General features: G+C 35.3%; 4 protein-coding genes across 4 annotated transcripts; 1 reads left to right on the plus strand and 3 right to left on the minus strand.

Moving 5' to 3' along the window:
* On the plus strand, positions 997–3,210 carry LOC18775162 (trafficking protein particle complex subunit 4). The gene is made up of 3 exons (XM_020567500.1): positions 997–1,152; positions 1,255–1,423; positions 2,794–3,210. The coding sequence occupies exons 1-3, from the start codon at positions 1,093–1,095 to the stop codon at positions 2,988–2,990; spliced, it is 426 nt and encodes a 141-aa protein (XP_020423089.1). The 5' UTR covers positions 997–1,092; the 3' UTR covers positions 2,991–3,210.
* On the minus strand, positions 3,680–4,267 carry LOC18772911 (putative invertase inhibitor). The gene has a single exon (XM_007206644.1). It carries the CDS (start codon positions 4,265–4,267, stop codon positions 3,680–3,682), a length of 588 nt encoding a protein of 195 aa, XP_007206706.1.
* On the minus strand, positions 5,212–5,784 carry LOC18773621. Its single transcript, XM_007206336.2, has one exon. It carries the CDS (start codon positions 5,782–5,784, stop codon positions 5,212–5,214), a length of 573 nt encoding a protein of 190 aa, XP_007206398.2.
* LOC18773313 (galactinol synthase 2) lies at positions 8,225–8,865 on the minus strand. The gene is made up of 3 exons (XM_007208445.2): positions 8,842–8,865; positions 8,533–8,667; positions 8,225–8,470 (listed from the first exon to the last, which is right to left on the minus strand). Exons 1-3 carry the CDS (start codon positions 8,863–8,865, stop codon positions 8,225–8,227), a joined length of 405 nt encoding a protein of 134 aa, XP_007208507.2.

The raw sequence follows: 13,210 nt of genomic DNA on the forward strand, positions 1-13,210 counted from the left end.
TCAGCTAATTGGGCTGGAGTTATTTCTTCAATTATTTTAGGCTTATTATCACAAAACGTCCCTAAGGTTTACGAAACTATCAAATTGCATCCTTAATGTTTTTTTGTATCATTTGTGATCCTCAAGGTTAGTATGTGTGTCACAAATGGTCCTTGCCGTTAGGTTTCGTCAAAAACTCCGTTAGTTTGCTGACGTGACATATATATCACAAAATATTATTGAGGTTTATCCACCTATCACAAATGGTCCCTACGAAATTTTTTAATTTTTTAAATTTAAAATTCATAAAATTTTAGTTTTCTTTTTAAAATTTTATGAATTTTAAATTATTTAAAAATACATATTATATTTTAAATACATGTGACACTATATTATTGTAGATGTGGGCTTCATATATATGCAACATCAACAAACTAATGGAGTTTTTAAAAAATAATTTAAAATTCATAAAATTAAAAAATTAAAAAACTAAAATAGTCCTCAAGATTAAAATCCTTCTATAAATGGTTTTTTCATTTATAAATAATTTTAAAAAGAAAATTAAAATTTTATGAATTTTAAATGAAAATTTTTAAAAAATTCGTAGTGAGCATTTGTGATAAATATGTGAACCTCAAGAATGTTTTGTGATATATATATGCCACGTCAGCAAACTAACAGAGTTTTTATGGAACCTAAAGGCAAGGACCATTTGTGATCACATGTACTAACCTTGAGAACTACGAGTGACACAAAAAAACATTAAGGATACAATATAATAGTTTCATAAACCTTATGAACGTTTTGTGATAATAAGCTTAAATAAGCAAATAAAAGGAAGTAAAAAGAAGTCCAAAACAATGAGATTTGGCTCGAGAAGGATTCGAACCTGCATCTTCGCGCTAAACATCAGACAAGTAAGTAACGATTTGCGCAAACCAACTGGCTCCGGATTCCGGACAGTATTTCGGGTCGGACCCATTTATTCGGGGTTTATATATGAATCTGAGCCAAAGATTTGATTTCCTCTGTTTGATCAATTAGGCATCTTCTTCTTCGTTCTTCTTTTTTGTTCATATATTTCTATTGGATTCCGAAATACCCCTCTTGGAAATGGCAGCAATTTACAGCCTATACATCATCAACAAATCAGGTGGATTGATCTTCTACAAGGTAAAAGAAACCCAAAACTCTGGTAATCGGAACTTCAATTTTTCATCTATTAACGAATTTTGATGGGTTTTTTTCTCTTTTTCTGGAAAAAAAAAAAATTAGGATTATGGGTCTTCGGGACGGATGGACACTAATGATAGCTTGAGGGTTGCAAGCTTGTGGCACTCTATGCACGCCATTTCTCAGCAGCTGTCGCCGATATCGGGTTGTTTCGGCATCGAGCTCCTCCAAGCTGACACTTTCGATCTTCATTGCTTCCAATCACTCACTGGTACATTTCAAAATTTAACCTTTTCTGTTTCCAAACTCTGTGCTGTATTTTAGAGGGTTTCAATCACATTGACCAAATTTGGTAAGGGTGCCAAGATTTTGAGTTATCAACCAATTTGCAACTAAAATTGTGAATTCTCTCTTAGATATAGTTGATTTGTATGATTTGGTGTTAACAGTTACTGTAACATGTCAGATAGGACTTAGATTGTATCGAGCATTTTGATTTTGTAAATTGTAAATAGAGTGAGGTTCTGAGGACTTTTTGGTCGGATTGACACCGATATGCGTCTTTTTAATTTGGTGAGACTTAGGAGCCAAAGAAATAATATGGCGATCTACTGCTTGTAATACTGGTTTAAACTAAGTCTCACTTGTGACATTATGTTGTGCATTGCATTGTTTTAGGTTGCGATCTCATGAATTAAAAATAGTGAACTTATTTCAGGGGGGAATAAATTCATAAGTGAGGTGAGTGCTAAAGATTGTCATTAATTTGAGTTGATGTGTTTAACGTCTCACATAACTAATGGTGGCATTCTTGTAAGCCATTTGGAGGCAGCATATGTTATGTGGTTCTGTATTTTGGAAGATGGGCTACACAATGAGAGTTTCGGAAGTGAGGTGAATGCCAAAGATTTTCATTGAGTGAGTTGATGTGTTTAATGTCTGGAACAACTAATGGTGGTGTTTTTGTAACTTGTAAGCCATTGGGTGTGAGGTTTAGGCAACATCTATCTTCGGGTTCTATATTGAAGATGGGCTAAACAACTAGAGTTTCCCTCTACATGATTGAGGGTGATATTATCAATTTCCATAGAACTAGATTATCTTGTTCTGGTAAAAGAAAATATGAAAATTTTATTTTCTCCATCTAGTCTTCATATCTAGCAATGCCCTCTTCCTTGTGTCATGTTCTTGTAGTAAATATTGGATTTTCTAAGTTCTTTACTTTCTTCTAGGATACCATATCACTCTTCTGTTTTTGTTCCTAAGCAAAAAAGTGACTCGAATGATACAAGGTATACAACATCTTGACAAATTCTGTTCTTAAGATGAATGAGGTGGTTTAATATCCTGGATGCGGACTCAGATCTGTCTGCCTGGTCCGAAATTTGCTCAGCACAAAGTTAATGTGTCTTTCAGTGTTGACAAGTTTCGCTGTTCAGTTTTACAGAGCAATTAAGTCTCTGTTATTTTAGGCTTGGCATTTTTCCCTTTTGAATTGAAACATTCTTATTGAGTAGGGTGTAGGATGCATTTTCCTTTTTGTTCCTATTGCAGTTCAATTAATCCTTGGAAGTGAAATTTCATGAATGTCTTAGATTGAAAAACTAGTGCTTTTTTATAAGGATAATATCTCTGTTGCAGGGACAAAGTTCTTTGTTGTCTGTGAGCCTGGGACACAGCACATGGAAGGTCTCTTGAAACATATCTATGAATTGTACACAGATTATGTCTTAAAGAACCCCTTCTATGAGATGGAGATGCCTATACGATGTGAGCTCTTTGATATCAACCTGACACAGGCAATACAGAAGGATCGTGTTGCCTTGTTAGCCCGATGATCTGCCTCAGGAGTCACTCTTGTCTCTTATGTAGTTGTTGCTTGATCTATTTTCTCTAGATGTACATCTTTTGATCAACATTATCTTCCATTTGTGTGACTCAGGAGATAGTTTTTGTATGGTTAGTTCGACTTCAGTGTTCATTCTATGAGCATTCTGATTCAAGGATGGTTCCATGTTTTATGTGAATAATTTGAAGTTTTAATATGTTTTACATCAATGTCTGCTGCATGCTAGATGTTAATTAAACTTGGTGCCATGGCAATGACAATCCTCATTTGCCTGTTTCGACCGTCTAACGGATTCCCGCCACTTGGCAATGACTGTTCACAGCTGCCTTCAGCTCTGGGTGTCAGTCTCCGACGGCCTCGTCACATGCTATGAGAGCATTTTTTAACGTTGGGTCAATTGTGTTTTGAACCATGGATCAATTTTGTTGTTGGTTTATACACACAAGTACATGAATTGAGAAAATAAATAAGAGAAATTTTGGGTCAATTTTGTTTTGAACCATATAGGTAGGAGCTAAAGAGATAAAATGGTATAAATTAAGTATTACTAGTAAAATTAAGTTGTAGAAATAATATCTTTCCATTCTTATAAAAGACCACACCAACTTATTGCATACATATAATGTGTTGGTTCTTGATTTTCCCAAAAAACAAAAACAAAAAACAAGATTTAATAAATCAAGTGGTGCTCTTCATCATTCGGTGACCAAGAAGTTCATGGCCAGTGACCACAGCCATGGCAATGAGAATTCCCATCTGCCTATGGATCTCTTTCAGCGGGTCCACCGGACTAGGCGGGGTTATGAAAGTAATTTCACAGCTGGCTTGAGCTCTAGGCGCTACACCTTCATCTTCAAGCATACTGTCATAATCTTTTCTGTTAAAATCCCCCACCGCCTCCTGAAGAAAGGCCTGCATGACGACACAGTAGGCGCTCTCGCAGGCAGTCAGAGCGTTCTTGGGCGGCTTGTCTGTTATCTTTGAAAGAAGCTGGAGTATAAAAGCATGTGTGCTTGCTGCATTCTGTGTGGTCTGGTCTAGGGCTACTTGGGTCAACCGAGCAAAGTCCGCTGATGGAGTTTTTATGTTTTGGGTGAAGGTCTGGTCGCAGAATCCGTACTCCTCCATTTGGTGGTAGACTTTGTCGATTCTCTGTCGGGTTGGCTGGTTGAAACTCAAGCAAGGATGGACGGCATTGAAGAGGATGAATATGACGAGGGCTAGAGGAAGAAGATTGATGCAGCAATGAGCATTAGCAGAAGCCATTTGTTTTGCTCAAGTATGCATGCATGTACTATCTTATATATAATTCTTGTATGCGATTTTATGTGCATGAACAACTTAGGAACATTTATCTTATATTCCAAAAATAATCTCACATATGTCCTTTTTCTTTTGAGCAAATTTACACACCATAGTCATAAGGATACACCTAAATCATTAGCCCAAGTTTCTTCCGTGAACAGATAATTTTACTTGATTTTAAAAAAAAAGCAGATTATTTGCCCTAGTTTGATAAGCATAGAGGCATGATCCTTGACTTAGTTAATAAGGATACCTAAATAATTAAGCCAAGTTTCTTTCGTGAACATAATTTGACTTGATTTTTTTAATTAAAAAAACAGATTATTTGCCATATGAAGTTTAATATTTTCTCTCATATGCCCTTTTAAAATTATATTGGGGTTTGGGTTGGTACAAGACCGAACCAAGTTTGAGCCAAGGCTTAACTCGGGCTGGGTTTACTATGATCCAGCTGCCCGCCTACTCAAACCATTGTTTGCATGTTATCACGATTCACGAGGTTCGTATTGGATTATATTGGATTAATCACAGCTTCTTAATAGAATTAATTGATAATTTTACTACATTTGATACAAGTGATATTGTGAGATGGGAGAATTGAACTTATGATCTCCAATACGAGGATTAATATGCTTAACTACCACTTAAACTAAAAGCTTCTTGGAAGAATTAATTTACATTTTAAACTAAGATGATTAGACATGTTCAAATTCAAGTTATTTTTAGACGACCAAACACTTGACTAGGATTGTGAAAACATGTAGCTTCAATATTCATGACATAACACAAAGTTTAGTGACCATTAATAATATAATAATCATTCATATAATAGCATCATAATCGGATAACTTCTAAAACTTTTTCTAAGAGATCCAAGTGGTTGGTTGCTTCTAGAAGACCTAGCTCTAGTTGTGCTGGGTAGCCATTAGGTCATGCAAAGAAACCAAAGCCATAGCAATCAAAATCCTCATCTGCCTATTTTTATTAGTAAGAGGGTTCTGAGTGTTAGGCGGTGTGCTGAGTGAGTCTTCGCAGCTGGCCTCAGCCCTCGGTGTCACAGTCTCATACCTCTGCACACTGTCGTAATCCTTCTGGAAAAATGACAGCGCAGCCGAGTCAAACGACTCCATCAGCACACGGTAAGCATTCTCACATTCTCTGAGGGCATTTTTCAGTGCTGGGTCGTTTGTGTTGTCAAGCACCTGCCTGATAAAGTCGTGTGTCTTGGTGGCATTGTCTGTAGCGCGCTCTATGGTTATTTGGGTGAGGGCAACAATATCAGCGTTTGGAGACTTCAAATTCTCCTTGAAAGTTTGGCTGCAAAACCCAAACTCCTCCATCTGCCTGCAAATATGATCGATCAGTTGTTGGGTGTCTTGAGCCAAAGATGGGGTGATATTGATCACGAGGAAGAAGAGAACCAATAGCATTGGAACACGTGGGGATGAATGAGACTTATAATAGTCAGGACAAGCCATTGTTTTGATCTTTGTTCAAGGCTTCAAGTAGGGTTTGGTGATTGGAAAGTGATGTGTGGAAATGAAGGAGACAGTGTATTTATAGGAAAAACGTTGTCCTGTAAAGTCAACTTAAGCTTCAAACCCTTTTGATTTTTCTTCATAGAGAAAGTTCAATGTATCTCATGCAATCATAACACTGAATCAGAATCCGATTTGTTGATTTCGCATTGATGTATATATATATATATATATATATATATATATATATATTGCCTACATTCCTATTCAATTCGCTTATTACTTAATTTTGCATCCAAGTGTTTTATATAACAAATCTGAGAGAGTTATTCTTTGATTTTATCATTAAATCCCAAATTATAAAAGATAATCTTGTGATACATTGCTCGGATTGAAAGCTTTCAATTTAGGCAAGTATATAATTATTTCCTTGTACGTATACATGAACAAAGTCAAAACTAGATGTGTACAAGGGCAATGAAGAGCAAAGTAGATATGATGTTTTCTTTTTTGGACAATTTGGTATTTTGAATTACTATAATCTATGAAAAGGGAGATTCGAATTCTGAGTATAACGAACCGGCAATTTGGGCAATTGATTTAATATTGCATTTTCATATTGGTCATGTTACGCACCAACTTCTTGTTCCCAATTTATGTGATATATAACATTGAAATCCATACTGTAATATCTTTTGGTGTGACATAACACTTTTCATAATTAAATTTTCTTGATTCTAATTGAAATGTAATGGTAAAAAATCAAAATATTGCGCATGCTATTTAGCCTATTAATACATTTCCTTATTGTTTATTTGATTGGGGAAGAGGTTAGGGAAGAATACTTTAGAGTGTATTATCTTAGTTTTAAAAAAATATATCAAATCACAAAATTCAAGAGAAACAGTAATTAATTTGAGTGAAGGCTCAGACTTGAGTATGGATCAAGACAAATTATAGCAAACACAGATGTCATACGAATCTCCTTAGTTGTATACGACATATCACTTGGGGCTAAGCTCAGGAACAACACACACACACAAGAAGAATTCTATAGTGAGGGCCTTATATATGGCCCTTAGGTGAGGTCCTATCTCTTAAACCATTAGATCAAATTGATTAGCTGTTGGTTTAAATTGGTTACTCTAATCCAACGATTAAGAGATATGACCTCACCTAATGATCATATATTAGATCCTCACTATAAAATGACTTTCCACAACAAGCCATAGCGAGCTTGGTTTAAACATCAGTCCAATAAACAAAATATATGGACTTCAAGCCCAACCCAAATCAACCAATCTTAAAGTTTATATGGCATTTTAACTCCAAATTAATATGTCAGTTTTGTTGGATTTAATTAAGAACCAAGTGAAACTGCATATACTTATATAAATGATTCATTAACCTAAGCCTAAATTGCCGGTATTTAAGTTACTAATCCCATTAGAAGGCCACAGAAAAAAAAAAAAAAAAAAGATTTCATCTAACTCTGCAATCTGTTGTGCTATTGTGATTGTTGCTTATTTTTCCATAGGTTCTTCTTTTGCAGTCTATAACAAGACCCTGACAAAGATTTGCATCCAAAACCCAAAACCCAAAAAAATGTGTGACAAATTTACAAACTGTCCCATGCACCACCTCAGCTGACCTGCCTAAACTCTCACTGATTTCTATAGAGCTAGCAGGGAAGCAAGCTGACCAAACCTTGAGACTTTCAGAGAGCTAAGCCACAATGCCACTGCAGCTAAGATGAAAGAGGAGTTTGATGCCTGTGTGAGATTTTACAAGGAGGTGAGGCCTCAAATCCAAGCAGCACATCTCTTGTCACATAAGAGACAGTACGAGAACAATTCAGCTTTGCTTCAAGCAAATGAGTTTGCGTTAAAATGTTCATTAGGCATCTCTATTGACTCACTGGAAATTAATCAGCTTCAAGAATCTGTGCTTTTAAAGCTGGACACTTCGATTAGTGTGAACCAATATATTGCTCTACCGCAGCTAAATAAGTTTTAGTTGTTCGTTAAAGTAGATTATCGCTTATATATATATATTTTTAATAACTGATGAGGGTTTCCCCATATTGGTTGTTTGAACCATTCATACTCTATATTGGTTTCTTGCTCAACTCTTCATAGTAGTTTGTTCTAAGGTTGGACTTCAAATGAAAAAGCGAAAGTGACAAATTGCAAATATATATAAATTTAAAATATATTTAGAACTATATGTTCACCAACTTGACAATTGAAATCAAACCAAAGAACAGAGGACAGGAAAGATCCTCTTTAGACCAACAAAAAAAAGAGGTCCTCACACTCCTAAAACATACTTTAAAAAAATGCCTACCAAGTTAAACAATCCTAGGGAGAGAAGAAAAATAAAAACCAATACTATTATTAAAACAAAACAAAAGCCCCCCTATATACTTTCTACATAGACTTCATTCTCTTTGAGAAACAGCAGATGGGGCGGTGATGAAATTGACAGCGCCAGCCTCCGACAGAGCCGCCTTGAATGCCTGCAGGTCCACTTGTTCTGCGCCATTTCCAGCCTCGGCTGCAGCCACAATGTTCTTGAAGTCCAATGACTCATCATCATAAATATCCCACCATTTCTTTACCAGCATCTTAATGTCCTCCCTCTCCATGTTTTCCTCCTCTCCAGTATACCTCCATGGCTTAGAACCCTAAAGAAACACAATTACAATTTAATTAGTAACTAAGATCTTAATCTGTGATTAGTAATCACATTAGCACAATAGTGAACAAGTTTGACTTGGTCAAGCTGAATGCTTTCAGGGTGAAGCCAGAGCATGGCCAACACAAGGTTGTAGTTTGAAGGGATGGGCCTGTACTTGTCCCTGAAAAACACGTTCAGAAAGTCCTGCCAAAATTGGACCAAATTTCATGTGAACACGTTCAAAGTCCTGCCAAAATTGGACCAAATTTCATGTCAGATTATAGAGCATCTCCGTCTCCAACGGAGATGTTAAATGTAAATGTTAAATTTGAATTTGATGGCTTATGTTCTAATTTGACACTTTGGAAAAAAATTTACTCTACTCAAAATGCCAAATATCATATTATTTTATTATATTTTTAAAAGCAAACGAGGCTCATATGATGCATAAAGTTTTCAAATAAAGTAAATGGTAGTGGGGTCCATGACTAAAAAATATTAAAATAATATTTAAGGACCTTTTATATTGAGAGGGGACTTAATACACTTTTGACATCAAGCTTTTTGATATGTTATTTTTGACATATCTGATCTATTTCTATTCGATTTCTTTCTATCCAGCAACAGTGACGGGTATGCAGGCACTGTTTATTGTGACTTTGCCATTATCTTTGGCAACTCTCCTGCTACACCACAATTTTAGTTGATTAAATTGTGGGCCCCAAAATTCGCCCATGTGGCGTATGACTCATTAGTTGTCAAAGGTGACATGTGTCGACATCTAGCGGAGTGCATCAAACGGTTCAAAGTGAAGGCAATATTAAAGGGAAGAATCTCCTGTGACTGACTCTAATTTAATTCAAATATTAATCAAGTCAATCAATCGAAGATAATTTGGTTAAATTGCCAAATTATCGGAATTAATTTTAAATCAAATCAAAATTCCACAAAGGAAGGTCTTAAAGAAGGAAAGCTATTTAGGTCAAGCATCTTGCAGGAGCCTATAAATAGGAGGCCTCAAGACAAAAGGGGGAGCTGAGACAAACAAAGCACTGAGAAGAAATAGAAAACTCTCTGCATTCCTCACCTCACTTTGGAAGGAGCCACAAAGCACAACAAATTCGTGCCGGTTCCTCCACCCTAGAAAAATCCAAACACCAAACAAGCCTTGTGCTACTTGTTTGATCAAGATCAAGTCTCTACAACCCTTGTATCAAACACAAATTTTCTTTAAACACTTTGGAGATCGAATTAGAGGATTCAATACAGAGATTATAACCCTAAATTTCATTAATATAAATATTATTTTGTACACATGTCCTTGTCTCATTTGTCACCGGAAATTCGTGTTTACAGGGATATTCGAATTCTGAGTATAAGGAACTGGCAATTTGGGCTATTGATTTAATATTGCGTTTTCTTATTAGTATTGTTACAAACACCAACTTCTTATTCCCAACTTATGTAATATATGACATTGCAATCCATATTGTAATATCTTTCTAGTGTGATATAACACTTTTCGTAATTAAATTTTCTTGATTCTAATTGAACTGTAATGGTAAAAAATTAAAATATTGCGCACGCTATTTAGCCTATTAATACATTTCCTTATTGGTTTATTTGATTGGGGAAGATGTTAGGGAAGATTTAATACTTCGGAGTAAAAGTATTATCTTAGTTTTAACAAAAATATCAAATCATAAAATTCACGAGAATCATTAATTAGTGTAATAATTTGAGTGAAGGCTAACACAAAGATGTCGTACGAATCTCCTTTGTTGTATACGACATATCATTTGGGGCTAATCTTAAGAATAGCAGACAAAAAACCATAGCGAGCTTGGTTTAAACATCAGTCAAATGAACAAAATATATGAAGTTTAAGCCCAACCCAAATCAACCAATCTTAAAGTTTATGCGGCATTAACATTAGTATGTCAGTTTTGTTTGATTTAATTAAGAACCAAGTGAAACTGCATATTCTTTATATAAATGATTCATTAACCTAAGCCTAAGTTGCCAGTATTTAAGTTACTAATCCCATTAGAAGGCCACAGAACAAAAAAAAAGAAGAAAAAAATGGTTTCATCTAGCTCTGCAATCTGTTGTGCTATTGTGATTGTTGCTTCTTTTTTCATAGGTTCTTTTGGCGTCTCTTACAAGACCCTGACCAAGATTTGCTCCAAAACCCAAAACCCAAAAACATGTATGACAAATTTACAAACTGTCCCATGCACCACCTCAGCTGACCTGCCTAAACTCTCACTGATTTCTATAGAGCTAGCAAGGAAACAAGCTGACCAAAACCTTGAGACTTTCAGAGAGCTAAGCCACAATGCCACTGCAGCTAAGATGAAAGAGGAGTTTGATGCCTGTGTGAGATTTTACAAGGAGGTAAGGCCCCAAATCCAAGCAGCACATCTCTTGTCACAGAAGAGACAGTACAAGAACAATTCAGCTTTGCTTCAAGCAAATGAGTTTGCATTAAGATGTTCATTAGGCATCTCTGTTGACTCACTGGAAATTAATCAGCTTCAAGAATCTGTGCTTTTAAAGCTGGACACTTCAATCAGTGTGAATCGATATATTGCTCTAGCGCAGCTAAATAAGTTTTAGTTGTTCGTTAAAGTAAATTATCGCTTATATAAATTTTAAAAAATAATAATAACTGATGAGGGTTTCCCCATATTGGTTGTTTGAACCATTCATACTCTATATTGGTTTCTTGCTCAATGCTTCATATTAGTTTGTTCGAAGGTTGGCCTTCAAAGGACAAAGTGAAAGTGACAAATTGCAAAAACATATATATTAAAAATATATTTAGAACTAAATAACAGAGGACATGAATGATCCTCTTTAGACCAAACAAAAAAAGGGTGAATCCTGAGGATGATTAAAATTTGTTAACATTTTTTCATCTAATCCCTGACCAATGGGGCAGGATTGCTAGGGGAATAGGGGATTGCAGCTAAACCCAATGTGTGGATAGACTTGAATTACTTCTAATTAGTGATAAACATAATCTACATAATTTGCATAATGATGAGTTGTCTTTTGACGTGTCATCGACTGAAGTACTAGTAATTGATAAGATGTGGGAGTGGACGGTTGAGAGCATGAAATAAACATTTATATTTACTTATTAGTTTTCTCCAATATCTTAATTGACTCCCATCACCTTGATTCACTTTGATATATTTATAATATTTAACAAACCAAATTTACATGATGCAATGTTCACAACAAAAACATTTATATATATAAACTATTCATGCGTTTGAAAATTATCACAAAATTCTAGTGAGAAAAGAAGACACAAGAAATTTATTCAAAACTTTAGCCAGGTTTCAAAATTATCACAAAATCCTCATGAAATTTTTTGGAATTTTGAGCACTTGTTCCCAAATAAATTTTTTGAAACCATAAGGATTGCAGATCAATTTTGACGTCGTAATAATGTATTAATATAGTTTTGTTAGAAGTTCAACATTGCCATTTACCTAACTGTAGCTTACTACTCATTGTGACATTAAGCTAACTGTGGCTAACTAGTTCTCTTTGGCCTTGTTTGGTGAGTTGGACTGGATGAGACCTTTTCAATTAAAATGGACATGGATCCAGTCTGTTGTTTGGTGAATTACATTTTGTTTGTTTCTTTTTAGGTTATAATTCTGACTTGAGCTTAGGGGTGGGCACGGTTCGGTTTGGACCGGTTTTTGCCTCAAATTAGAACCGATCTGATACTATTCATCCGGTTTGGTTCGGTTCGGTTTTAATAAAAAAAAATTCAAAAACTGTCCGGTTCGGTTTGAACCGATTTCGGTCCGGTTCCGGTTCCGGTTCGATTTTGAACCGGATTATAAAAATTATTATTTTTAATTGTTTTTTAATACAATTCTCAACTGAAATATTATTTTTTTACTTGAAAATTAACAAATTATTCAATTTCATATAAAAAATAAATATTAAAGTGAGAAAAGAGAGATATTTTGACATTGAACTTGGATAAATATTAGTTTTTTTTAGTGAAATTAAAAATATAGCATTAAATATAATTATATATTGAAATTATATATTTTTTTAGTTTCACCGGTTCGGTTCGGCCCGGTTCGATTTTTAAAGACATGAAACCGGATCCGGAACCGGTCCAAACCGGTCTGGTTCGGTTTTTGACTGGTTTTTGACTTTTTGGTCAACTCAGTTTTTTTCCGGTTTGGTTCGATGCGGTTCGGTTCGGATTTCCGGTTCGCCGGTTTGAGTGCCCAACCCCTACTTGAGCTCATATAATTTTTTTTTAACTTATCGAAAAAATATTACAAAAGATACATAGAGAATAGAAGGCCACATTTTGGTAATTTGCCTAGGGCCTCCAAAACCTTATAGGACCGCCACTATATTGAGCTTTGGGCTGGTGCAATATAGAACCAAGGTTGGTACAAAGGCTTAACTCGAGCTGGGTTACTATATGATTAGCATGGTCCGCCCATAGTATTGGGTTGATCCAGCTGCCCGCCTAATCAAAACCTCCATGGCCATGGAGTCATTTTATAGTGATGGTCTTATTTAAGGCCTTTAGTCTCAATCGTTGGATCAAACTAACTAATTTATTTCAACGGTTAAGCAATAAGCCTCATCTAAGGGCTTTATAAGGCCCTCACTATAAAATTCTACTATGGTCATGTTATGTTATCATGAGGTTCACATTGATTACATTGGATTAATCACAGCTTCTTGATGGAATTAA

This window comes from Prunus persica, chromosome G6, assembly GCF_000346465.2.
Source record: "Prunus persica cultivar Lovell chromosome G6, Prunus_persica_NCBIv2, whole genome shotgun sequence".
In the NCBI taxonomy this organism is placed as follows: Eukaryota; Viridiplantae; Streptophyta; class Magnoliopsida; order Rosales; family Rosaceae; genus Prunus; species Prunus persica.